The sequence below is a fragment of the Mchenga conophoros genome, linkage group LG22 (genome assembly GCF_057382185.1).
Source record: "Mchenga conophoros isolate Kocher_MC1m ecotype Shallow Benthic linkage group LG22, M_conophoros_male_GT1.1, whole genome shotgun sequence".
NCBI classification, from domain to species: domain Eukaryota; kingdom Metazoa; phylum Chordata; class Actinopteri; order Cichliformes; family Cichlidae; genus Mchenga; species Mchenga conophoros.
The window spans coordinates 20913247-20940399 of NC_140546.1; the positions used below are offsets into that span (position 1 = coordinate 20913247).

The window sequence follows — 27153 nt, forward strand, 5'->3', positions numbered from 1 at the left end:
TGGGAAACAAAGTCGCTGACATCTGTCAGACTGGAAAGGGCAACAAAGCCATTTCTAGTGCTTTGGGACTCCAGCCATTATCAACAAACAGAAAACAATGTTGAATCTTGTCAGGAGTGGCCGGCCCTCCCAAGTAACTCCAAGAGCAGATTAACGACTGATCCAATGACCATCAAACAATCATTTCTAGCTGCCTTGCTGCTTTGTCTCATAAACTTAAATGGGAGCAAAAAAACCCCAAAAACTCATCAGGAATGGGGCACTGTATATTGGAAAATGCCTTGCAAGCATGCTACAATCTGGAAAAACAAGTACATTTTATATGAGAAAGTCATTTTTAAAATAAATAATATTGGGCTATAATACATTAAATGAATGATTAATATTTTGAGATATACGCATTTAATTTGTACTTAACGCGGATTGCATATATGAAATATATATTTTTGGAGAAGTTGGAGCTATTTCCATGGCTTTGATGAATCTGACTAAAGGAATGCTGCACTATTCTTCCATAACACCCACATTTTCTTTTCTTTTTCTCAAACACCAAGATACTTTAGATGGTAAATATAAATTTTAGCAAAGCTTTTATTAGGTTCCTGAAGCGACTAACAGTAAACATTTCCCAAATCTGCATTATAAACATAAACAGTATATAGCCGCCCTCTTCCTGATGTGTGATTTTGGTCTGATGATGGGTTAAAAAACCATTTTAACATGTTTCATGTGTACCTGTTCAGTATATAAATGAACGTGTATTCTGAAGGAGAATAAATAGCCCTAAGGAAAGACAGAAAAACAATGGGTTTTTGGTCAGCCAGCGGTTCATTGTCATTCTAGTGGAACAGATACAGGACAGTCAGTGTTGAGGCATATCTTCGTTTGTGTTACTGCGCTAAAAATTCAAGTAGAAAATGATGTGTAGTTACGGTGTTTCCACCGGTAGTAAACCGTCGAGGTTCTTGAACACACACTACCGTAAACGTTTCGCGGTAGCCATGGCAACAGTACACCAACTTCCCTGTGAGTGGACTGTAGCTGAGTCTGGCCTCGTCGAAAATGTCAAAAATATCTGCTGTGAACAAACGGGCGACACAGACGCTCGCTGAGAACATTTCGAAACAAGTGGAGCACTGTGAGTATGACGGTTAAACTTCTCAAATCAATAAACTAAGCCAGCTTTGTTATAGCGGTAGTTCAGTCCATGCTAAGCTTTACGGTTCATTGTTTTACTTAGCAGGTATGAAAATACACACTGCCGTCTAGGTATTGTTAGAGCAGATGAAGTGTACGCCATTTTTTTTATGTTTCTGTTTATAGTCAGTAAAAAAGAGGTTGAGTGCCTTATCCGAGAGTTTAACGTCCTTGTGGCGGAGCAGAACAACTCTGGCAGAGCTGTGCACGGTCTGGACCGAGGAAAGTTCATAAGCACACTCCACAGCATCTTTGGACTTACTGATGACAGGATGACGGGTAGAGGTATTCAGTTTACAGTTATTTAAACTTATATTATTTACAAACCCAGTTCCAAAAAAAGGTGGGACGCTCTGTAAAATGTAAATTTGATCATTTCGAATTTGCATAAACTGTAGAGGCAGTTTTTTGTAGACTGGCAAACCTCGGCCCATCTTTACTTTTGAGGAACTCTGCTTCTCTAAGATGTTTTTAAAAAATAAAATAAAATATCCATTCATGTCAGTGACCTGCTGCCAATTAACCTAAAGTTGCATCGTTTCTTTTTTTAGTACCACTTAGTTTTGCACCCTACTGTTGCCCTCTCAGCTGTCTTGAGATATGTTGGTGCCATCAAATTTAAACAGAGCCAATATTGTTTTTTGAAATAGTAAAATGTCAATAAAATGGTGGAAAGTAAGCAAAATCTCCAAATCATCACTATCACCCTGTAAGTACAACCCAGAATTCTCACCTCCACCACCTTTTTCAGAATGATTAAATTAAATCTTTCAGTACACTTGTCCAGGAGTACAGTTGGGAATGAGAAGTTTCTTCAGTACAAACAATTGAAATCTATAATTAAATCCAAGACATGTTGTGAGTGTAACTGTCTGTCATTCAGTCTTCAGGACATTTGACAAAGACAACGACAGCGTTGTCAGCATGAAAGAGTGGATCGAGGGACTGTCCGTCTTTCTTCGGGGGACCTTGGATGAAAAAATAAAATGTAACTTCTCAATCTTACTTTTTTTTGCTTAACCTCACTCTCACACCTTCACACATGTAGCTTTATCTACCTAAAAAAAATCCCTGTGTTTGGCATGGCTCAGACTGCTTCACTGTCTACGACCTGAATGGTGACAATGCCATCTCTAGAGAGGAGATGCTTCATATGCTGAAGGGCAGGCTCATCAGACAGCCCAATGAGGAGGACCCTGACGAAGGAATCAAAGACCTGGTGGAGATCATACTGAAGAAGATGGTGAGCTGTTTGCTGCACAGATATAACTGTTTACACATGATTAAAACAAACCAAAACACTATTTAAAAAATTCTCAGGTCTGTAAATAGTTTAGCAGCTCTGCCAATGGTGCTTCCTCCCACAGGACTATGACCATGATGGCAAATTGTCTTTTGAAGATTTTGAAAAGACTGTGAAAGATGAGAACCTATTGCTGGAAGCTTTTGGAACCTGCCTTCCTGACTTCAGGGTAATCTGTAATGAGAATTTGTTAAGCTCTTTAAATTTCCCCATCAAAAATTCTCAATCTTACAGTCTGCTTTTCTTTCTTTTTTTTCAGAGAATCGAGATGTTTGAGGGACACGTATTTCAGGAACAATTCGAACAATAACCAAATCACATAACTGCATACCTAGCCAAAACATCTTTAATATTAACCTCAATGGAACGGTGCTGTGATGCAAGATTTGTTTAATTAAGAAAAAATAAATAAATCCTGCTCTATCAAATCCGACGGCGTGGTTTGACCTTCTTCTCCACTGGTTTGATGTCTGGACTCGATGTCACCTAGGAGAGACGACGAAACTGGATTAACTGTAAAAAGTGATTTAGAGCATAGTGAAAATATTATTTTGTCCTTAATTACAACCAAAACAATATAATCACATGTACCTGCTTCATTGTGTTCCTGATCAGGCTGACAGTTGTGTTCAGTGACTCATCCTCCATGTCCAGTTTGGATGGTTCTGGTAGTTTTGGTCCAATCAAAGGCTCGTTCTGCCCAGAAACAGTACTGGAGGCCTCCTCAGCCTCTTCCATTTTGCGTTTCCGTTTCTCCAAGTGTGTGGTCCGAGGAAGAAATCTGACTGCCGCAGCCTGACGTGCTGACGGTCTGCTCGATAAGGTCTGTTTGCTCCTTGAACTCCCTTCTCGCTGCTCTAATGTGTCAGCACAGGTATTGTGCAAAGTCCCCATTTTATCCTCTGTTGGTAAATGTTGACTTTTAGGCCTATGGTAATGATGTTCTTGGGGAGGTAATGGCAGTAGAGGAAAGCCTAAATAGTGGCTGATGTTTGGAGTCTCCCTTGTATTGTCATTTCCAGAGGTCTGTTTGTGTGTGAGGATGTTGTCGTCTGACGTGGTAGTTGTTTCCGATGAAGTAGGCTCCTCTTGTGTGTCCTCTTTCTGTTCCCTTTCTCTCACTTTGCAATAATAAAATGAGACAGAAAAAAGTGTCAAAAATCCACATCATTCAAAAAGATCCGAGTCAAATGAAAATAAAAGTGCATGCAGATATCCCTCCCCGGATCCAACGCCTCCTGTCATGCTTACCTCCCCGTCTACAGAGACAGCGGCTCAGCTGGAGGCACGAAGAATCGCAGCGTCTGTGCACATTGGTGCACCCCCGCCCTTATGTTGCTTGTCTGTGTTTCATGGAGTATAGTGTGATGATATCTTTGCTCTTTATGTGCTATGGAGTGTTTTTGTGTTTTCTCCTCATGATGACTCATTTGTCAGAGTCACCATGGGCAGAAACCTTTTTTTTCTCCTGACCTTGCCCCTATATGTTACATATTTCACTGTCTACCCTTTTTTTTCTGCTGCCTAGTCTGACCTGTCTCCCCAATGTAAGTTTGTATATTTTATGTATTGTCTGTATGGTCATCTACTGTAGGTCTGTCATCTCAGCTGCAGGCAACTGCAACTGACAAATAAAGCTTATCCTTATTTATGTTAACTGAAGTTTGCTTGGACTAATGAGGAACTAAGAAGCTACTCATTTGAGTGGTGGATTTTGTGAGGCAAAATATAACCTATAGACATAAAATTATACCTCTTTTCTGAGCAGCCCGGATGACATAGCTCCTCCGGTCCTGCAGCTTGAGCCTGGTGTCTTCCACAGTCTCGTATTCGGGGACGTAGCACACATGCAGCACACCACCATAGAAACCTTTCTCATCCATGTGTTGCTTTGCTGCTCTGAAATGAAACCAAATTATTCAGAAGGTCCTTCAGACGTTGCCAGTTAGGCATAATGAACAGTCTAGTGACATCTTGTACCTGGCACTTGTGAGTTTTTGGAACTTTACGAGGTACACCTCTGTGAACTCCTCGGCAGGATACTCGTCCAGGGGCCTGTACTCCTCCACAGCTCCATAGAGGGCACACAGCTGAATCAACTCAGTCATAACCCCAATCGCTGGGACCCCTTGGACCATCAGGTAACGACTCTCTAAATTTATGGTGTAAACCTGCAAATAATGCAACACTTGACTGCGGTACACTGATGGGAAAATGCTCATGTGAAAACTGCGAACAGTGGTTATATTTATCATCCAGATGTGGTTAAGGCTCTCACTGTGGTTCAGTGGAGTCCATAAAATCCGGAAGAGAGCAAATGTTTTTTTAAAAACACTGTAAGTGACGTTCCCATGTAGCAGGGAGTGTCTCACACCTTAAGATACGCTCTTTTCTAAACAAAAGGGTCCTCTTACCTTAACTGCTTTGGCTTTTCTTCCTTCCCTATATTTTGGTCGAGAAATGCACACTCTCTGCTGTTCGTGATGTTTGTAAACCTCCGGGACTCTCCAGCAGCCAGAGCTGTTGTTGACGGGAGCCGCCATGTTTGTGGAAATTAACTTTTCACTTGATGCATTTCAAAATAAAGGTTCATTCTCGTGTTGAATAGGATTCATTCAAAGCATGTCGTAGTTGGACGTCTTATTCTGAAATGCGTTCAACCGAATATCGGCTACTCTGGTCTGGCACACACAGAGCACATCGATCCACTATGAGTTTGTCATACACTTGATGTTAGCGGTGCAGCTTCCTTGACGCGTTGAACGCGAAATAGAAAACTTTGTGAAAATCATGTTTAGCAATCAGGGCATTCAACCCGTAACTGTCACTTTTAGCAACGCAAAAAACTGCTTTTTACACCTTCCCTTGAAGCTAATATCACAGCTTTCCCTGAACGAGGTAAGATAGCCTAGCTAACCACCTAGCACTATCGTTTAGGTAAAATTAGTAGAAGCTTTGTTGACTTAAACAATTTTTAGCTAAAATGTTGGCCCGTTCTGTATGTTGTTCTATTCTTGTATTTTTTTTAACAAAATTAATGCTGCTGTAAATTAATTTCCGAGACCCTTTGACAGTTATTCACATTACAAAATAAAACGTGACTTCTGCAGTTTAGACCTCGCGTCAGGCTGCTCTCTAGATCAAATGAATTGGAAAGATCAGTTTTTCATGACTCCATTCACTCCACTTCGGCCCGGCTGGAAACGTGCTCTGAATATAGATAGAAGAGGAGCTGAGTCAAACACAATACTACAGCATATGGAGAGAGAGGGTAGTTAGCAATTAGTATTTCAGTATTTGTTTCCTTCTCGGTGGAGCTGTTTTCGTAGCAGTTCCTTTACGGTTTCACTTGGTGGAGACAAAGGACTAGGTTAGAAATAAATCCGGGGTCTAGTGTATCTTTTAAAATGACTTTTCTAGCTTGTATCCTGTTCGCTGTTATGAATGAACAGTGTTTTTCTGATGAAGGCTTTCTGTTTATATTTGCACTTTTTTGGCTAACAGGAATTCCTGGTTCGTGGCTTCCTCTCCTTAAGTTTGACCTTTACTTACAAAGGATTCAGAACTGGGTTAACCCTGTCATTATTAGTCTAAACAGTGTAAAATGGATTGAATGAGGACGATTTGTTTGCTCAAGCATGGTTGCAAGCAAGGATGGTGGTCATGGTGTAGTCTAGGGTAAACAAAAGGTGCTTCAGCAAACATGCAGTCATGTGAAAAACAAAGTACACCCCTTGATTCAGTAAAGCTTGTTGAACCACCTTTAGCTGCACTAAATTGAAGTAACCATTTTATTTATGTTGTTATTAGTGTCTGACTGCGTTGTGGAGAAACTTTGTCCCACTCTACAGTGTTTGCAGGAATTTTTTGATGCATAGCTCTCTTTAGGTTCCGCATTTCAATCAGGCTGAGGTCTGGACTTTGACTGGGCTATTGCAACACACTGATTCCTTTCCTTTACAGCCACTCTGTTGGAGATTTGCTGCTCTAGTTTGGGGTCTTTGCCAAGTTGCATGATCCCATGCAACTTGGCAATGACTGTAGAATACTTTTGTATACAGTGACATTCACAGTCAACCCATTTAAGGTCTTTTTCAGAACCAGCCTCTGGAGTTGTCCTGTGGTCATGGGCCTCCAGTGTTCCTCACCTGGACTCAAAACAGAGCCAGCTCCAGCCTGGGCAGCCACAAAGTGGAGCTGTGTCGGCAGCTAGGAGAGAAGCAGGGCCTGACAGATGGAGAGCAGGTAGAGCCCCTCCGTGAGGAATCTGTTCTTCGCTGTATTTTCAGAAGAAGCTAATTTTCTCCATCTTGTGACAGTGTACAGTGATTGTCAGTTTCTGTCTGGACTTACTAGTTGTTTAGTTTACTGGTTTGTTTTTCCTCAGGGCTTCTTAAGGCCATGTCATCAGGTCTCATCATTGGATCGGGTGTTTGTGGAGCCTGTATCAGCTGATGACTGGGAAATCCTGGTGGGTAATTTAGTGACATACAATATGTGAAACTTGTCTTCATACAAGTTTGCACTATTTTACACATTCTAATAATTACAAGGTGACTTCTCCTTTTTAAAGCACACTTAACAACTATTAATATATCACTTTTGTGTGACTGATATCGCCAGGAGCTCCACAGTTCTGCGCTGGAGCTGCAACTACTGGATCAGATCAGAGTAGTTTTCCAAGATGCCGTGTTTCCTGTGTGGGTGGACAACCACACGGTAATCTTTATCCGAATAGGTCAGTTTTGATACAATTATTCTATGTTGTTTATCAAATAACATGTGACACAAAAATATTGCAGTTATAATGGTTTGCCTGCTCAACTTGAGTTTTAAATGTTTGACTTCTATGACTACAGTTTAATTTAAAAAAAATTCTGCACAGCTTCACTTTCTCCACGTGTGCCCTACGGTCGCCTGGAGCAATTCACAGAACTTGTTGTGTCCCCGAAGATCCGCGCTGAAACTGGCACCCACACACATTCTCATCTAAAAGCCAACCCAAACTCAGAAAGTTTTCACAGACAGCCAAACATGGATTTCTCCTCCCCTTCAGGACCATCATCAGAAACTGCCTCCTCTACTTCTAACAGCCACCAGTGGGGTGGCATAGCCGACCTGAAAAGCCTCTTTCATCATATGATAAAGGGCGCTTATGACCCAGTTAAGGAACAACCGCCTTTACCTGAAATCCCCGCTCTCCTTACGGACTCTCTGTACAGAGTGTGCGGTGCACCTCCCCACTCTCTCAGCACCATAAGCCACGTTGCAACTAATGCTATTCACATCTTTCCTTGGAGCCACAGTTTCAATGCTAGGCTGAGTGAAGGTCACTCCTCAATTACATATGGCCTTCTCTCCAAAGTCCCATCCCCCAAAGAAACGAGGGACAGAACCAAGCAGGCAATGGAGAAAAAGAAAAAGGCAAGAGTTACTAAGGAGACTGCTACGCCTGAAGGAGAGGAGGTGAAGGAAGAGGAGGCCATGGTGGTTAGGGCAGTGTGCCATTGTACCAAGCTGCTTGGATGCAAGGAAAGAAGCAAGGGAGAGATTCACAGTGGAAGAGTATGGGTGAGTATGGTGTCTGAAGAGAAGAATATCTATAGTTTATAAACAGTATTTTAACAATACTGCAGTGCCCTACTTCTTTCTGTTTCTGTTAAAATTTTTGTATCTTTCATTTTTTAGATTCCAGAGCCTCTGGCCAGCAGGCTTAATATCCCTGCCCATTCAACAGTAAGAATTAAGCCAGTGAAATCAGCTATCAAAGTAGCTTCTACTATTTGCCTACAACCCCTAAATCCACTGGTGAGTGCTGGAGTGTACATCTGTGTTACAGTGTCGGATGTAAATGAAGTACAAGGACATATAATTTGTTCAGAATTGCAGAAAATTTGTTCAGCTTCTTTCCTTTCTGTCCATCTGATTTTTAATTTTTTTTGACATTTTTCTCTTCAGCCTGAGGAGGATGATGAGGAGATCCAGACAGCATTCCTTGGTTGGCTGCACACACAGAGTCACGAACCTTTAGCCTGTCTGACAGCACGGTCTGGCACCATCCTCCTACATGGAACTGATGGTGATTCATTCCTGCACTTCCGTTACAAGCCAAAGAAGTGTATTTATAAATCATGCACAGACAGATTTGCATATGGCTATGTAAATTTAAAAAAGGGGGTAATAATAAATATCTTAAATTAGCTTCTTATTTTTTTTTAAATAATGGCCCTTCACTTTTTATTCTTTTCCATAGCAAAGTTAGAGTTTGCTTTAACTGTGCTGAAACCAGAACCACAGACTGAAGCTTCAGATCAGCTGTTTCTGCTAGCACCCACAGTTATCGAGAAGAAAGACATACAGGTATCGCCATGCAAGTGGAGAATTATATATCTGTGTCTTTAAACATTTAAATGAAAACAGATTGCTTCATGCAGTTTTTATTAAAAAATTCAACACGTTTTTAAGAAAAAAAAGTCTTTGAAGTTGTTCAGTTATCTCTTTCTCTCATCTTCAGGTAGACAGAGAGCCAGTAACCACCCCAGCTGTGAAGCCTGAAGTTGAAACACCCCACTCAGAACTTCCCTCTCTTAGTATTCTTGGGTACGTCTTTTGCTAATTCAGTACCTATGCGTGATTTAAGCAGGAGATTGTTTTTCTCCATCAGTCTCCGTCATGTTTGGGTTTTTTTCCCCAGGGGGATGGATGAGCTTTGTAGAACTGGGTTTGAGTTTATCTCCCATAGCCTTCTGGGTAGTCCCCTCTCGAGAGAGCTGGGTACCACTGGTCGGGGACTTCAAGGTGGAGCTCTTCTCATCACTGGTGCCAAGGTATCTCTTTACTTAACATTTAAGTTAACTACTATTGCTAACACAACGGCTGTCAATATAATTCATTAACATAAGATAAATTGCTACTTCATAGCATTGATGTTTGTTTGTTGTTGTTGTTTTTTGCAGCTTAAGCTCACTGGAGAACACATATTAACCAGTATTGTTTTCTTAAGTCTACAACATGTTGTGCTGTAACTTCTCTCTTCAGGGGAGTGGGAAGAGCACTCTATCCCAAGCCTTTTGCAGGAAAGCTAGAGAAGAGCTGGATGCACACATTGAGGTGGTAGACTGCAAAAAGCTACAAGGTCAAGAAAGACTTCATGAATATTTGCTGTCTGAATGGAAAAGAAGGATAAAATTTTACTTAATTAAAAAGATGTTTTGTTTTCCTTTTAGGCAAAAGAGTAGAAACTGTGAGACAGAATCTGATGGACATTTTTGAACAGGCAGAATGGAGGCAGCCCTCTGTTGTTCTACTTGATGACCTGGATCGTTTGACGTGGTCACCAGCCTCACCTGAACATGAACACGGCCCGGAGGCACTCCTTCAGCAGCACATTGCTCAAAGTAAAATATTTTCTTACCTGTGGGAATGCCTTTTGACAGACAGGATCGATAATCATTTCCTACTTTGATGAGTAATGTTATCTCACTGTGGCTGCAGGCCTGCAGGATGTGGTGGATGAGGTGATGCTTCACTCTAGCCTGGTGTGTCTGATCATTACCAGCCAGAGTGAACACTCCCTCCATCCCTCTCTGACTGAGGTACACGGTTCCCACTTCATCCAGGGATTTGTAAACATCCAGCCACCTGATCAGGTCGGCACTCATCCACATCCATATGTACAGGGTGGGTCATTTATATGGATACACCGTAATAACATGGGAATGGTTGGTGATATTAAAGTCCTGTTTGTGGCACATTAGTATATGTCAGGGGGGCAAACTGTTGGATTGTCAATGCAACCCTCTTCTCCTACTCTTCACACACTGATAGCAACACCGCAGGAGAAATGCCAGCACAGGCATCCAGTATCCGTAGTTTCAGGTGCTGCACATCTCGTATCTTCACACCATAGACAATTGCCTTCAGATGACCCCACAGATAAAAGTCTAAGGGGGTCAGATTGGGAGACCTTGGAGGCCATTCAACTGGCCCACGATGACCAATCCACTTTCCAGGAAACTGTTCATCTAGGAATGCTCGGACCTGGCACTAATAATGTGGTGGCGCACCATCTTGCTGGAAAAACTCAGGGAACGTGCCAGCTTCAGTGCATAAAGAGGGAAACACATCATCATGTAGCAATTTCAAATATCCAGTGGCCTTGAGGTTTCCATTGATGAAGAATGGACCCACTATGGTTGTACCCTATATACCACACCAAACCATCACTTTGTCGTTCCAACAGTCTTGGAGGGATCCATCCAATGTGGGTTAGTGTCAGAACAATAGTGGTGGTTTTGTTTGTTAACTTCACCATTCAAATAAAAGTTTGCCTCATCACTGAACAAAATCTTCTGCGTGAACTGAGGGTCCTGTTGCAATTTTTGTTTTGCCCATTCTGCAAATTCTGTGCGCTGATCTGGGTCATCCTCGTTGACACGCTGCAGCAGCTGGAGTTTGTAAGGGTGCCATTTGTGAGTAGCTAATATCCGCCGAAGGGATGTTTGACTAATGCCACTCTCCAGTGACATGCGGCGAGTGCTACGCTGTGGGCTCTTGCTGAATGAAGCCAGGACAGCCACTGATGTTTCTTCAACAGTAACAGTTTTCTTGCGTCCACATTTTGGCAAATCCAACACTGAACCAGTTTCACGAAACTTGGCAAGCAGTTTGCTGACTGTAGCATGGGCGATGGGTGGACTCGTAGGGTGTCTTGCATTGAAATCTGCTGCAATTACCCGGTTACTGCGTTCACCAGATATCAACACAATTTCGATCCGCTCCACACGTGTTAACCTCTTCGACATGTCAATGGCTGTGAACAAAGAGAAACTTGTAAATAACTCATGAAAGAATAAAGTTACGTTAAAACCAAGCACACCATTGTTTTTCTTGTGACATTACCAATAAGTTTGATGTGTCACATGGCCCTCTTCCTATTGAAAAAACAAAAGTTGTATCCAAGATGGCCGACTTCTAAATGGCCACCATGGTCACCACCCATCTTGAGGAGTTTGCCCCCTCGCATATACTAATGTGCCACAAACAGGACTTTAATATCACCAACCATTCCCATTATATTACGGTGTATCCATATAAATGGCCCACCCTGTACACACACAAGCACAAGTACACACAAAGTAGAAAAGAAAAAAAAAACCACCGATCATTTTATTGTTTGCAGGCCCAGAGGGTTGAGATTCTGCGCCATCTGATCCTGAGGAAGTCCTGCCTGTCTGTTGAGACTTTACAGAGTCTTGATATCGGGGCTGTTGCTAAGGAGACAGAGGGATACACACCTCAAGATCTAGTACTGCTGTTAGAGCGGGCTGTTCATGCTAACACTATGCTAAGAGCACACAGTGAACAAGGTATCAAAGACTGATGAAATTCCCAATAGATCAATTTCAGGTCTTCAGATTCTTCCTGCATCATGTGACCACTGATGCTAATGTAGAGTTATTGTCCAGATGTATTCATTGTGCCCTGTATTTTGCAGGAGTGTGTCTGTCCTGGAGGGACTTTGCGCAGGCTCTCAAAGGCTTCACCCCCCCCTCTTTGTGGGGTGTAGACCTCCACACCCCCAGTGGATTTGGGTTGGACAGGGTAGGAGGGCTAAAAGAAGTGCGACAGCAGCTTATGGACACCATACTGCTTCCTGCTAAGGTCAGATGGCTGTTGCTTTTTTCAAAATGTGTTTTAGCTGCAGTGTGGTATAATGAGCTACTATCTAGGTATTTTAAACACCATAATTACTATTGATTGTTGTACAGATGAGCTTTGGAAAGCATCGGCATGAGTGGTGATGAGGGGCTCAGTACAGACAAAATGAAAATAAAATATTTGAATCAGCTGATTTAGAAACAAACAAAAACTACAAGCAAAGTAATAATAAGACTCCCAAATTATGTAATTGCCTAGACCACTAATATATTAAAACCTCTTTTATTCGAGCCGATAAAGCATCTTTTCTTTCTGGAGAGGTGGAAAACCCGTTTATTCAGCTTGCATGAGTCTTATAGTAGTAGAGAAAATCCAGTGAAAGGTCTTATAACTAATGAAAATGCTCATTTAATTTACCTTAGGATTCTTCAGATCCCTTGCTTACAGCCCAGTCTTTGAGTTGCAGTATAGTTGCATCATCTAAAGGTCCCCCAGTTGACCCTTTTTTGACAATTATTTTGATATATTTACCTCAAATATGACTGTTTTGACGCTTCCAGTTTCAGTACATAATGAGGGTGTTTTCGGAGCGGTGGGTAACTTTGATCTATTTTTATCATGTAATCTTTGATCCTGTGAGCCCTCCGACTGCTCTGTGCCGTGTTGTCATCAACTCATCACGGTGGTTTTAGGGAAAAGACATGGCTGTTAATGTTTGAGCTTCTTCCTTTTTAACACTACTTCTTAAAAATGAAGGGAGGTCTCCCTTATATCAGCAGACAAGGCTAGAATTCAGCATAATTTATTGCACAGTCACTGACTGTGGGTCCTTGGTGTGTTGCAGTATCCGGTCCTTTTCGCCAATCTTCCTATCCGCCATCGGTCAGGAGCTCTGCTGTATGGCGCTCCTGGTACAGGAAAAACGCTGCTGGCCAGAGCTATCTCCAAAGACAGTGGTATGAACTTTATCAGCATCAAGGTAGGCTCTGCTTCAGCTTCGTCATTAAAATAAGACTGCCCTTCTGTATGAGAGCAAAGTTTCTACAGCAACAAGAGATTTTTTTAAACTCTCCCTCCAGGGACCTGAACTTCTAAGTAAGTACATTGGAGCCAGTGAGAAGGGAGTCCGTGATGTCTTCCAGAGGTTAGTGAACTTTTAAACTCCTCCCGGCATCGCTGTTGCTGTGTTATTACCTTTTGTTGCAAGTTATAATTATTAACATAAAACATTTGAAGTAATGGTAAAGTATTGGCGTTTCACATAAATGAAATGTTTTCTTTTTATTTCCTTCAATCACTTCTTCTTCTGCCTCTTTCAGGGCACAAGCCGCCAAGCCCTGCATCCTGTTCTTTGACGAGTTTGACGCTCTGGCTCCCAGAAGGGGCCACGACAGCACAGGTGTAACCGACCGCGTGGTCAACCAGCTCCTCACCCAGCTGGATGGAGTGGAGGGACTGCAGGGTAACGTCATACATCTTTAAACTATACACACAGTCATCATCACGAGTGCTTTGTAGTAATCTGCTTTAACTCCTGACTGACTCTGTTGGGATGAGATCAGAAGTGTTTGAAGCCATTTAAAGTTAAGTGGGGGTTAAGTCTCATGAAGTCCATTCAGTTTTTTTCCCTCCTGGCTCAAATGGACCTTTGGGTAATGACAGAGCATCTAAGCATGACTTTGATAATTTAATGTTAACAATTTTGGGATTGATGGGGAAAAACAATATACGTATAATGGATGTTGTTTTTTTTAATTAAATGTGATTATGGCCACTGTTTAGTCAATACATTAATAAAATAAGGGTGAATCTACACTTGGCAGGGTTACCTTGTACCATACCCTTGCACAATTGTCCTGCCTCTCCTGGCTGGCTTCCACTCACACTGCACTTAACTGTGTAGACCCGAGTGCTCTTCACTCTTGCACTCACATGGTTTCGAAAAACACTTTTCCAAAGTACAGTGATGATTTTATGCATTTTGGGGTTTGAACTATGCTGTTTTCAGAGCAGTAAACGTTCCTCTTGAATGCCTTATAGATTGCTCAATTAGTTACTTCAGATGAGCTTCTCATCGGAAAAAAACACTGAAGTTCTATGCTTGGGCTCAGCTACTGCCTCTTCAAGTGAAGGTTCACTAAATCATGACCAAGCATGTTATGCTCGGTTACAATATATCAAACGTGCTTCATTGTGATACTTATGACTAATATGAATATGCTCTAAACCTTGGGCCAGTACATTTGAACAATATAGTTGGCTATGAAAGGTTATAGAGATGTGGTTAAACCTTTTTGTGGACGAATTAGTAGCATTTTAATCTGTCTTGAAACATACTTGGAGGGATCTTTAATTCAATTTAAAATAAATAAATTTGAATTCTTCGTGTTTGTCTTCATAGATGTGTACGTGCTTGCAGCCACCAGCCGACCAGATTTGATTGACCCGGCCCTGCTGAGACCTGGACGGCTGGACAAATCCCTTTACTGCCCTCCCCCTGACCTGGTTTGTTGGTTTAAAAGAATATTAATAATTATTAATTAACATCACTTCACTTCTAAACTCATTATATATGTATCAGTCCTTAAAAGACAAAAAGTAATGTTGAGTCATGTTACATGAAAGATTCTTGGGTTTTAAATCGAGCTATTGTGTCACATTTCCAGGAGGCTCGTGTGGAGATCCTGAAAGCTCTGACTGCAGGCGTCCCCCTGGCTCCCGATGTTGACCTGGAGCAGCTGGCAGCAGCGACAGAGCAGTTTACCGGGGCAGATCTGAAAGCCTTACTCTACAATGCACAGCTGGAGGCTGTCCACAACAGCATAGGCACCAGCGCACCACATGTAAGTGTATTGTACTTAAAGTATTGTCTGAGGACTGTGTTATTATGTATTACCTTAGGTTAATAAAACAGGAAGTCAGGGAACTGTTGTCCATTCCATTATTTATAGTTCATTTTGTTGCAGCCAAGCATTTTTTTTAGCCCCTCAGGCAAATTAAATAATGTATTTTGTATGTGTCTCAGCATGTGAATTGCTCCAGTTCTGAATCCATTATCAGTTTTCAGCTTAATTTAAATTATCTCCAACCTTAGTGACAAGAAATGTAATGGAATAACTTACCTGAGGCACAGTAGGCTTAAACTAATTTCAAACTGAGCTGTAGTATCACAGTTAAGACCCATGTTGGACACTACAAATCCTCGTGAATCCATATATATGAACGTCTAAACCCTCTCTTCCTATGTGGCAATCAGGAGCTGAACTCTGGCTCAGAAAGCGACATGAGCCTTTCCTCCATGATCTTCCCGAACAACCAGGGCAGTGGGTCAGACGACTCGGCGGTAGAGGGAGAGTCAGGCATGGGGCTGGACCAGTCTATGGTGGTCGTGGAGCCCAGTGAGCTTCATGCAGAAAACAAACACCACTACGGCAATGTCTGGAGACTGTACTTTGAGAGTTCTGAGTCCGAGTTGGAGAATTCAAAACCAGTGAGCACTACTACCACATAGTACAAGTGTAGTACTAAGTATAGGATTAAAAAAATGTTATCACTCGTAATTTTTGTGTGTTTTTTTCTTCCTCCGATCCTCCTGCTTTAACAGAACTCCCAGTGCATCTCTGGACCCAGTTCCATAAACACTGACTTTACTGGAGGATCAGTTCGTGACCACGCTAGCTCAGTCAATCCTGCGTACATGCCCTCACTCCAGAGGGGATATGAAGAGCTTGGCCAAGAGCAACTGGAGCGACTACAACAAGAGATTAATAACATCAAGAACAACTACAGGAAAGCCAATGTGAGTGACTCCAATGAATATATTTGAGCGTCTGAATGTGCTGTTATTCTAATTAGGAATTTTCATTGTAGTTGGCTTCACTAGTCTTTTCCATCCTGTAGAGCCAGATCTTCCTATATGAGCTACTATGTATAAAATTACTTTGTGATTGTTTGTGTAGGAAGAGTGTGCTTATGTGCATCCAGCTGCCAAACAACCAGGCCTGCTGCTGCGCCAAGCACATGTGAACGCCGCCTTGGCCGTGACCAAACCCTCCCTCAGCCAAGCCGACTGGAAGAGATACACAAAACTGTAAGTGAGCAGTACAAATGAAATAATAGGATTTTATAACAGTTATTTGTTTAATATTGACTTTAGTATGCTCAATTTATCAAGGACATCATAAGATACTTAGTGTCATCAACAGCAGGAAATTAAAAACATGAAAAACTGGTTCCTGACAGGTTGCGTCAATGGAGGACTAAAAAAACCAAACAAACAATGTGAAAAAAACAAATCTTAGTTGCAGTACTGTGTAATTTGGGAAATAACTTGAACAACTAAATGAGAGTAGAGAAACTGCACACGTAGTAGTTGCTGTTTTACTACTCAAAAACGTAACTTTGCATTCTGATTTGATTCAGTGTTTTAATATAAATCTTTTTAAAACTTTCTTTAGGTATGAAGGCTTTGGCGTCTCTGGAGACAGAAAATCTGTCAAATTTAAACCTGGACAACGTGTGACTTTAGCGTGATCAAACATTAACAGTTTAACCATTTCAGCCTAATTTTGACATTGTAAATGATTACATTGTGTGTATATAAAGTTCTTTACTCAGTTGGTTGTGAATTAGACTGGAAAGGCCTTGAATGTAATTAATGCACAGACGCACATTATAATGAAGTATAAATTATGAACATGTTTTAATTAAAAATGATCATTTTCTCCGACTTGTTTTCTGTAAGCATCTTGGATCATTTTAGCTTGAATGGGTTTCTTTAAACACAGTTGATTTTCTAACAAAACACTGAATATTATTGTGGGAAGTATTTAAAAGCTAAAGCAGGGTTGAAACTTTTGTCGTGACAGACACTTTGACTTCACAACACAAAAAGCACGAGTAATTAATAACATTAATGATGACTCAGTTCCATTAAACTACCTAATAAGCCATGACAGTGAACCAGCAAGAACAAATGTAGGAGCATTTCTCTGCTTTCTCTCCATTAGTGTGTCAACACGTCCGCTGCTCTTAGAAGTTTATAAAACTAACGAGAACGGTCAAGGTGCAAGTTACTGTGAAGTAGATGGTTCACACTCCACACAAAGGAAAACACCTGTATGTGAATTGAGACAAAATGTGTTTTGAAACACTTTCAAATATGTCACAGAACGGTTTACCTACCACTTTATTAGGTACAATTGTTCAATTGCTTTTTAATGCAAAGTTTCTAATCAGTCACATGGCAGACTGATGTGCAGTATCTGCATGTTTGAAACGACCTGCTGAAATTCAAAACGTGTGCAAAGGGAGAAACGAGGTGACTTAATTTAAAAATGTGGGAGTGTCCTTCCAAGAGGGACAAAAGGACCCTCTAATGATCCTCTACCTAATCCCACGAGCTAAGGTGTGAAAACTGGTGTAGGTCACAATCAGCCAAGGTTTTGGGTGAACCCATTGTGAAACCTTTATGACTACATTGTACCCCTCTTTTGACAGCTACCCTGTGGTCATATAGCTTAGGTAATGTTTTTTTTTTTAACATTGTCATGTTCAAGAAACTCAAATGGCCTCCACAGTCACCAGATCTCAGTCCAATAAAGCATGTGGGAGATGCCTTGGACATTCATCTGACAAATTTGCAACAAATATTGGAAGCTATCATCTCAATATGGAGCAAAATCTCAGAGGAATTTTCCAGCACCTTGTTGAATCTGTGGTAGCATGCAGGTCTGAATGCACTAACATTTCATTCTAAAAAAACCCGATATTTTGAAGTTTTATATAATGGTATAGAAATGTGTGAAGAAGTTATGGTTCATTTTTCTTGTTGATTTTTCTCTGTACATTTTTCGCCTTTATTTTTGAGTCCAATGAAGAAAGAAAACTGTGGGCTACAAACAGTGTTGGTCAAGTTACTTGAAAAAAGTAATCAGTAACTAATTACTGATTACTTCCCCAAAAAGTAATACCATTACTTTACTGATTACTTATTTTCAAAAGTAATTACTTAGTTACTTAGTTACTTTTTAAAAACACGATTTACAACCTGAATAGGTGATAAAGCGATAGATCTTTCAGCCCAATTCTACTTTTTCTGCATAATCCATCATACAAAATGTAATCAAATGGAAAAGTCTCTTTTTAAAACTTGTTTTATTAGTTTTAATCTTTTAACTCTATGCATCAAGAAAAAATGTAATTATATGCAACATTCTCTGACTGGAAGAAATTTGTTTATTATTTAAACCTATTTTCTGCACATTCCAGCACATAAAATATATTTTTTTGTGTTTACACTCAGTCTTTCAAATAGATCAGGGGTGTCAAACTCAAATACACAGTGGGCCAAAACTCAAAACTGGAACAAAGTCGCGGGCTAACGTTAATATTTATTGAAATATATTTAATCCTCCAGATATAAGAATGAATCTTTTCTTATGGACTCAAACTGAATATGGAACAAGCAAAGCTGAATACTAAACAACATATATATATATTAGCTGTATAATACCAGTAGGCCAGCTCTAATAGTAATTTGGTTTGGCTTCGCGGGCCAAATGTAATTAGGCTGCGGGCCAAATTTGGCCCACGGGCCAGAGTTTGACACCTATGAAATAGATGCAAGTAAAACACAGCAGAAAATAAATAAAGTCAAAGACTCGGCGGTCCTGTTGCTCTATTTTCACCTGTATTGCAGGAGTAGGGCAGGCAGAGGTTTACCCTGGTGCAGGTGTGCCGCAGCGGTCAGTGGAAGAATCCGCGAGTTTCTCTGTGAGTTTCCCATTACGTCATAGCTACTCGGTGCTTGCTTGGAAGTTTAGGGGTTTTTTTCGCTGTAAAAAGAAGTTTTCTTCCCACGCACAATGGACACTAATGTTTTTGTCACTTTTTATGGAATCAAACTCAAAGTAAGGTCAGTACTTCCACGCTTTAAACGCTGCACGCTCATACTCTCTCCCACAATCGATATGTGATCCATTGTTGATCTGCACACAGCTGTTGCCACGAACGTCGCACTCGCTTACGTCACTGTCATGAGACATTCTCGCAAAAAATCACGGTTTTAGTAACGCAGTAACGCAGCGTTCCTACGGGAAAGTAACGGTAATCTAATTACCGTTTTTGCAATAGTAATCCCTTACTTTACTCGTTACTTGGCTACGAATCAAATGAGAGAGTAGGTCCCAACCACCCAGCTGCTGGGTCACACAGATGCCACAGATTAGTGATTTATGTTAATGGCTAGAAATATAAAACCGCACTGAGAAAGATTGAAGTCAAGACAAATTAGAAAAAGAAAAATCTGAAAATGGAGTCTATGGCTGTAACCTTTCTGCACTATAATCAGCACACAGGGATATCACCAAAATCTATCAGTCTAGCAGCAGCAGTCTGTTTGAAGATCTTTTTTTTTCAAAATCAGAAGCTTTTCAAGGTTTTAAAACACCATGAAAACATCTACCAATACTAGGAAAATGCACTCTTGTGTTCTAGCAGTTGTAATAAAAAGCTTTAGAAACAGTAGGATCAAACAACAACCCTTCCAAAGTGTCCATGGCCTCTGTTTGGCTCCAATCGTCCTTTTCTTACTGGTTTTAACCGATCAGTGCCTAAAATATCTGCAGGTCCTGTATCTCGGTAACTTTTGACCAAAGGTTCCCACAACACCTCAAACGGAGTCTTTCCTGATTCTTCACCCTGTTCATCAGCCGTTGCAATAAACAGCCTTCGCAATATTTTCCTACTGAAGCGATATTCCTGCTCTCAGCCTACACACACACAGGCACTGGCAGGTTCTGCACTGGTAAATATAGACACTCAGCGCTGATTTTGGCTTCCTTTAGTCTTGTGTCAGTCCCACACAATGCAGCATGAAAAAATGGCCCTGTGGGAGTCTCTCCGCTTCATAATCAATCTGTCTCACCTGTAATGAGGCAAAGTCATAAATTCATGAAGAAAGCACTTTTAAAATTACACAAAGGAGGAGGCGGCACAAATAGGACTTTGACTAGAAGCATTTCATTTCCGTCTCATGGGACTTAAGGAAAAATTACTGTTGCCTTATTGATCACGGGGCAGGAAATTCTCTGTCTGCCAGTTGTGCAGAAGCAGCACGGCAGAGTCGGCTTAGGAGCCACACCTATTGTGTCTCAAAAAAACCAAACAAACGTGCAATGAAGGTTGAACATATCTTACACCTGGTTGAGGGATAAGACATTTGTTTTATCTGAAGCAGCTTTGGCAGGTTAGAGGGCTGGCGGTGGGGAAATCCAGAAGATTTATTGGTGCATCAGACAAACGCTCCCTGTGGTTGTGAGTTCATCGTCATCCATCTTTCATTCTCCCACGGCTCTTCTTCATCAAAGCGCCACGCAGCTGAACATATGGTGACTTTTGGTGAATTTGGGTGGAAATTATAGGAGCTAAATTTCCAATCCCAAAAACAGGCACCCGGGGCAATGTTTACCTCATTAACTGTCATATCATCAGCCCCTCCTCCACCACCACCTCCTCATCACTGGTGCTCCAGCTCTTCAAAGTCAATGCAACTGATTCAAGGGCTCTGGTATACAACAAAGCACTCGTTCATTTTACAACATCAAGAGGCGTCAGCCTTCACTAAAATTAGATGCTGATCAATGCAAAGGAGAACAGGCCTTGCTTGTGACAGATTTAGATGAAACAGAAAAGAGATGATATATGAGAAATAGAAAAAATAATAAGGGATGCTGTGATGGGAATTGACTAAAATGCATATAATGGAATAAGTGAGAGGCGGAGATGAGAGATGAGTGTGGGACCGTTTTAGCTCTGTTAGGTTTTGTTTCTTCTTGACAGGTACATTTCCTGGCAGGGATATGACTGCAAGGTACAAGAAAAAGTAGGGCATTTTCTTTTCTTTTTTTATGAATACAGACACCATTGTTCTGTAGTTATTAAAGTGTCAGTAATTTGAAGACAAGTTCAGTTTGAAACTGAGGGAAAACTAATTTAGCATCCCAAATATTTGTGAATTTTCTAAGGCGGTTTGGTTTTTGATGTCAGGAATTAAATGAACCCTGGAAAAAAAACAAACAGGAAATTTTGAAATCTACTAATTCAGTGAAACACGAATTAGTAGATTCCTCAACATATCCTCTAGATTTTGTGGTAATATTGCTTTCTCATCCGTCTCTGCTCGGCTGTGGTCATAAACCATTTCAGGTGTTGCAATTAGCGATACACATGAACTTGGCCTCTTCTAAATTTACAGCAGTTTCCCAGTGATTCAGGGCGGGCACGTCTTGGCAGACTGCACCTCTGGCTCTATTAGATGCGCATTAGTCCCGTTGTGCCTGTAAAACACTTGCAATTGCTGAGTGACTGCAGCACTCTGTGAAGAGCTCTTCAATCAATCACCACAGCAACAGCACCAACGACGATAAGACTTTCAGATTGCTGAGATTAAGCAACTGTTGGGGCGGGAATGGAAATCACTTCCAGACTTGTACTCATTCATCTAAATCACAGTTTCCCCACTTTCAGCGGGATGATCTTTGTCTGGGTTGATGCAATCATTTCGCCCTGATAATCCTGGGTCAGGGCTCCGGGTGCTGCAGCAGCAGGAGGAAAAGTAAGAGTCAGTGCACATGCGTCTGTTCAGAAGTAATTTACTTACAGTTTCTGTCTTTATTGTTCGGATGGAGCTGATGTTTTATGCATGTGTGGTGTAATTTATTTGTGGCTATACACTTTCATTTTCCCCTCGAGATGGATCGCAATCCCTTTGGTGAGCACGCTTTTCCTTTTTTCTTCCTACACCAACTCCTTGTACAAGTAATTCCAAACTGCTTATGTCTCATTGTGAATATAGAGAAAACAAAGCCTTCTTCCTACCACAGTATATGGAGATTTTTATAAAGTGTATTTTAACTTATATATGTAAAAAAAAAAAACACTTGGATTTTAAGAAAAGCTATTAGACTGCAGCTTCCAGCTCTTTTCATTCGGCTCCATATGGACTGAAAATTGTTGCCCTTGGGTCAGGTGAATAATAACACACAAGGGAAATGGATCTGTCCCTGCATTCATCAATAGCATCAGTGTTGTTTCTGATACGTGCCAGATTGGACTAAAGTCTAAAGAAATGAGAAAGTGAATGCAAGCGGAGAAAACAAGTCAATACAAATGATGAGCAAGAGAACTTGGAACCACTCTCCGATGTATTTTTTCTCCTCTGCCTGTTAGCTGCTATTTTGGCACCATTAGATTTGTGATTTACTCGAGTAAGACGACGTTTTGTCAATAACACCCTTAGGGAGAAACTGAACTATGGCAGCGCATTCGATAATAAAAGTATAGTTTCATTGTTTGTATTGGCTTCACCCTTAATCCTGCTTTGAAGATGCTTTGCTGGTGTGGTAAGAAATCTCTAAAAAGGCACAAAGCTTCCTGACCCCCCAAGTCTTCAATGCAATGGAAATAGAAGCGGGACAACAGCAACAAACAGCACAAGACCAATTCTAACTCAGAGTTTAAAAGGATTAGTTCAACCATATCACACACAAAAACATTTCCCAAAGAGAAGTTTAGTGGGATTTTGAAATATCTCTAGCTGGCAAATCTGCTGCTCTGAAGATAAAAGGAATTTTACTGCAATAAAAAAAATAAAAATAAAAAAAACTGGCAGAGAAAATAGCTGCGGATCTGCAGACCTCGCCGCCATAGTATCAGATGCAACCATGTTGTTTGTGAGTTTGTCTGGGCTGACCCTTAAATGCTATCAAGTGGATGCTGGTGAGTGCAGAAGGAGCGATGAGTTTGCCATGCTAGCTTGTCTGATAACCTGCTGTGGAAGTGTGCATGCCCATGTAATCAGTCCCAGCCTTAATCTGATTTGATTAGTGTGTCCTCCTGGATGAGGAGACGAGATGCGCCCTGCTGGCTCCGGCCCTCGGGCTGCTGTCTCGCTCTCTGCATGAAGTCTCCAAGAACTCGTAATGAGGCCAGCCAAGTCCTTTTTCTCTTGCTTGTCGCAGATGAGCGTGCGTGGAAAAATAAACACAGACAGCACTCTTGCGTACACAAACACCGAAGCACAGAGTGCACCTTATATAATAAAAACAGATATGGATTTGTGGTATATAGAAATAAAATCCCCACTGATCTGCAGCTGAGGATGCATTCAGAATATATTGATCGATATAGCTGTAAAACAAGCAAATAATACAAGTGCCTCAGTATGAAACACTGTAATGCAATGCATTGGTCTTCACAGAAATGTTGCATAGCATTAGTTCTGACACATCAGAGCAATTGCTGATGCCCTTCTGATGGCATGCTACGCGAACTGCTTTACCGTTAGTGCAACCCACACCCACCCAAGCACCTACAGTTCATAACCTTTTAACTTGGTCAGTGTCAAACCCATAGCCACTAACATCTGCTCTGCTGCTGCCTGCCCTGTGTAGACATGGAAGAATGGGAATGTGTGCTCTTGCCTCCTTAAGCTCCCCAAGTACATGTGTGGAAGGGCGGGGAGGTCCTAGAACAGAGACATACCACCAACTTCTGTTACTGCAGATAAAGTAGCAATCCCACTTTTGACTCAAGTGATCCTGACACAACACCAGGCCCCTTTTACTTCAGTAGCCTAAATGATACAGTTACTGTCAGTATTTTAATCTGATTCTCTCATTTAGCTGACTGTAATTTTCTATACAACCAAATTTGGATTTAGCTCATATTCATTCCTCATCTGTTGCACCTCAGGAAGACATGATTAGTAAATCACCTGCCCTCTGGCACTGGAAAGTGGAATGTTTGATTTCTTGAACATGGAAAATAGAAAAGACTGAACTAACCCAGTTAAAATTTATACAGGGAGACATATTACAAGGTGGGCATGCACAAAATCCGAGCCCATCGAGTTGCCACCATTATGAATATTTGGGACTGTAGGACGGCGTGAGGTTTGTCAGTGTTAAGCTTTGATATGTGAACCGTATGTCACACTTAACATGAACTGATTTTAAGTTTAGGGTTTTGGTATTCCTCTAATGAGTAGCTACTAGATATTCACAAAGAACATCAGGTCTACTGAGTAATCCACTCTACCAGACTGGCTGTTCTCACATACACAGCACAGCTTCCCCTCGCAGGAATGGAGCCATTTAACTGTGACAGTTCAAATAACTGCACGCTGCGCGTGAGTGAGAGACACTGTGACTGAAACGAAGGCTGGGTGGGAGGCAAGAGGTAGAATATTTTCTTCCTCGCTTAAGAGAGTGAGAGACAGATGCTGTTAGGCACTGACTTACATTTCTAATGAGCACAGGGCATCAGTATCCATTAGTGTGAGAACAATCTTCGCCTAAAGACGGAGCTCGGTGGAGGTTCCTGGGCCGGGTAGCAGATAGTGCCGTCAAGCAGGAAATGGTGTCACACACTAAGGAGTAGGGAGCCGCTATGACCTGCGTGTTGGGAAATAAACATCCTGTGACACAGCCAGGCATGTAATGGGAAACCCAAGCACCAAAACCAGGGATGTATACACAAAAGGCAAACTGAGATTAAATATTGAGTTTAAAAACAAAAGCTGGTGCTTAGTAGTTCACGAGTTTCACTGATGTTTTTTTTTTTCATAAATCTTTTAAGGATTTTCCAGTGACTGCTCTGAAAGTAGCAATATTATAAGTTTGAGATTCATGTAATGTGTCACTAACAAAAGTTGAACTATTTAGCTGTGAAATATAATATAAACTTTGAAAATTGCATTTTCTGCCGACTTCCACACAGAACTCTATTTCAAAGTAAAAGGGCAGATTCATAAAGATGAAATATTGCTTTACTAAAGGCGACATTCTCTGTGAGAGAAATGCCTGCTCTGAAAGTGGCACAACATAAAATGCCACATTTGTGGTTGCTTTGAATGGAGCTGTAACAGCTTCTGGACAGACGGAGATGAACCTGCGGTCTCTGCAGGAGGTCTGTGAGGTGGGATGGTGGAGAAACTATTACTCACCAAGACAATTCTCACCCACCTGAATGCAAGGTGTGTGCTGTTTATGATTTACTGTTCAGATGCTGAACGTTTTTATTTAGCTTGCATTATTTGGTTATTTTTAGCTGAGTTTTTATCCTTAGTCAAGATGATCCTACAATGCTTCACTAACAATGGGGAGACCAATCCATGACTGATATATTTCCATTCTGTTTTTATCCAAATTTGCTTTTACTGCATTGCCAGAGTGATTCTTATGTTAAAAAACAAAGCAGGTATTTTAGAGCTGGTACTGAATGGCGGATCTAAATCTGATGGTACTTTTCTGTGTCCATTCCATCAGTTTTGACAGAATCAGCAACACTATTGGCTGACATACAGCTGTGTACTTATTGACCATGATTTGAACCAAAAAATACAAGTGCCACTGATTTACAGTCCAGTTGTTCTATAATTTGGCATATCTCAGCCTTTTCCTCCCAGTTTCCTTCCTTAAGAATGATTCCTTGACAGCCACCTTTCCATTGAGACCATTTCAGGTTGGGGCCTCAGTGAACCGCTGATGGATCAACTGAAGGGACAGATGCATCTCTTGGGTCCTGTGTCAGGGCTTTTCCCTATTTCTTAAGGACACGACTTTCAGATTCTATTCATATGCCCCAGATATTTTTTTTAAGACCTGACAGTTCTTCTTTTGTCCTTGACTTGTTCAGTTTCCTCACATTTTAAAGGACTCACTGCACACCATGGCAGGAGATCCCAAGTTTGTAGCTAATTGTGCAAAAATACAATTTTATGCATGATCTTTGGTTAGACTCAACTAAAGAAATGGGGAAAAAATATTCTACTTCTAATAAAATGCATAGAGAAATTTAGTCTTAAATATGTTCTTTGTTAACTCATTCACTGCCAGCCATGAGTCAATGGGTTTAACTCATTCACTGCAATTGACGGCTATAGACGTCAATGGCAGTGAATGAGTTAAGTTGTCTGTGTCGACACAACACTGGTTGAGTTAGGTGCTTTTTTCTAATGCTTGAGTGATAAGTTACAATAAAACGGCTTCAAAAACAAACCAAAACATCACTTTCAAAATTTTCAGGTACAAGGACTGCATTGAAAAGGAGTGGAAAAAGTCGACAATGACCAAAGAAGGTCTTTAAACGTTTGCTCAAGACCACTTTAAAGAATTGCTAGACAGTCTGACAAAAATCGTGAAAAGTTCGGTGGCGTTTGAAGTGAAGGACTCGATCTATACTGCGGAAAGCTTGTCATGGTCAACGAAAGGTTCGTAAAGATATCAAGATGTGAGTCTGACTGTTTTTGGAAACTGAGGATTTAACCAAGACATCTGCAGACTGAGATGCACTGGAGAAAAAACCTGGTTAACTCAAGAACCAAGAAAAGGACTGAGGTGAACAGACTGGAAAACACCCACTTAACTTAGTTGCAATATGTCTGGTCCAGACAAGTTGGTTTGGCGAAATCTTGTATCACATATCAAGAGCCCAGAAGAACCCTGGTGCTGGATCTGGGTTTATCAAGCAAACTTTAAAGTTTAAAGCCAAGAATAATTTAGGACCATATTGTGATACTTCATCAAAGTCTGGTAACTTCTCTTAAAATGGTTTTGCGTTAGTGTAGCTGTTTGACACTGATGATCTTAAAGTCTGTGTCCAGATGCAGACTGACACAAAACTCCTTCATATGCCTGTGAATTGAATCCTGCGCCAACATGCGATTTGGTCAGATAATATCGAAGTGCTTTCATTTGTGTTATAGTTAATCTTGTTTTATCTGTTCCATTAAAAACAGATTGCCTCCAGGACCGTTACCTATTAATTATAGCGATGTGTCTTTCATTGTTAAAAGGATTCGGCCTGAGTGACAAATCAGAATAAATGTCTCAGTACAGAGTGAAATTACTATTACTGCTTTTCATCACGAGTCATGTCTTGGACCCTTGCGGTTGTGCTTTGTGAATGAAGAGAGGCACAGTGTAGAGTGG

At 41.1% G+C, this 27153-nt stretch overlaps 3 protein-coding genes across 3 annotated transcripts; 2 read left to right on the forward strand and 1 right to left on the reverse strand.

Annotated features, from left to right (window-relative positions):
- Positions 1-979: 979 nt before the first annotated feature.
- Positions 980-2928, forward strand: clxn (calaxin). Its single transcript, XM_085261752.1, has 6 exons — positions 980-1138; positions 1324-1482; positions 2081-2185; positions 2289-2440; positions 2565-2669; positions 2760-2928. The coding sequence occupies exons 1-6, from the start codon at positions 1063-1065 to the stop codon at positions 2808-2810; spliced, it is 648 nt and encodes a 215-aa protein (XP_085117878.1). The 5' UTR covers positions 980-1062; the 3' UTR covers positions 2811-2928.
- rbm48 (RNA binding motif protein 48) lies at positions 2829-5254 on the reverse strand. Its single transcript, XM_085261751.1, has 5 exons — positions 4915-5254; positions 4481-4671; positions 4254-4399; positions 3092-3621; positions 2829-2986 (listed from the first exon to the last, which is right to left on the reverse strand). The coding sequence occupies exons 1-5, from the start codon at positions 5041-5043 to the stop codon at positions 2924-2926; spliced, it is 1059 nt and encodes a 352-aa protein (XP_085117877.1). The 5' UTR covers positions 5044-5254; the 3' UTR covers positions 2829-2923.
- Positions 5255-5265: 11 nt separating this feature from the next.
- Positions 5266-16884, forward strand: pex1 (peroxisomal biogenesis factor 1). The gene is made up of 24 exons (XM_085261748.1): positions 5266-5398; positions 6599-6745; positions 6888-6971; positions 7124-7238; positions 7386-8071; positions 8189-8308; positions 8459-8579; positions 8754-8860; positions 9015-9100; positions 9195-9327; positions 9539-9635; positions 9727-9897; positions 9995-10149; positions 11682-11868; positions 11997-12163; positions 13005-13139; positions 13240-13304; positions 13480-13622; positions 14562-14665; positions 14827-15003; positions 15417-15650; positions 15765-15959; positions 16120-16250; positions 16618-16884. Exons 1-24 carry the CDS (start codon positions 5291-5293, stop codon positions 16691-16693), a joined length of 3744 nt encoding a protein of 1247 aa, XP_085117874.1. The 5' UTR covers positions 5266-5290; the 3' UTR covers positions 16694-16884.
- Positions 16885-27153: the final 10269 nt, after the last annotated feature.

Coding starts and splice junctions, on each gene's coding strand:
- pex1 (XM_085261748.1), top strand. CDS start 5,291: ATGTTTAGCAATCAGGGCATTCAACCCGTAACTGTCACTTTTAGCAAC. Junction 9,636..9,726: donor AGACTGCAAAAAGCTACAAG/GTCAAGAAAGAC, acceptor TTTTCCTTTTAG/GCAAAAGAGTAGAAACTGTG. Junction 15,651..15,764: donor AGTTGGAGAATTCAAAACCA/GTGAGCACTACT, acceptor CTGCTTTAACAG/AACTCCCAGTGCATCTCTGG.
- rbm48 (XM_085261751.1), bottom strand. CDS start 5,043: ATGGCGGCTCCCGTCAACAACAGCTCTGGCTGCTGGAGAGTCCCGGAG. Junction 4,400..4,480: donor CAAAAACTCACAAGTGCCAG/GTACAAGATGTC, acceptor GTTTCATTTCAG/AGCAGCAAAGCAACACATGG. Junction 2,987..3,091: donor TCAGGAACACAATGAAGCAG/GTACATGTGATT, acceptor CGTCTCTCCTAG/GTGACATCGAGTCCAGACAT.
- clxn (XM_085261752.1), top strand. CDS start 1,063: ATGTCAAAAATATCTGCTGTGAACAAACGGGCGACACAGACGCTCGCT. Junction 2,441..2,564: donor AGATCATACTGAAGAAGATG/GTGAGCTGTTTG, acceptor TTCCTCCCACAG/GACTATGACCATGATGGCAA. Junction 2,670..2,759: donor CCTGCCTTCCTGACTTCAGG/GTAATCTGTAAT, acceptor CTTTTTTTTCAG/AGAATCGAGATGTTTGAGGG.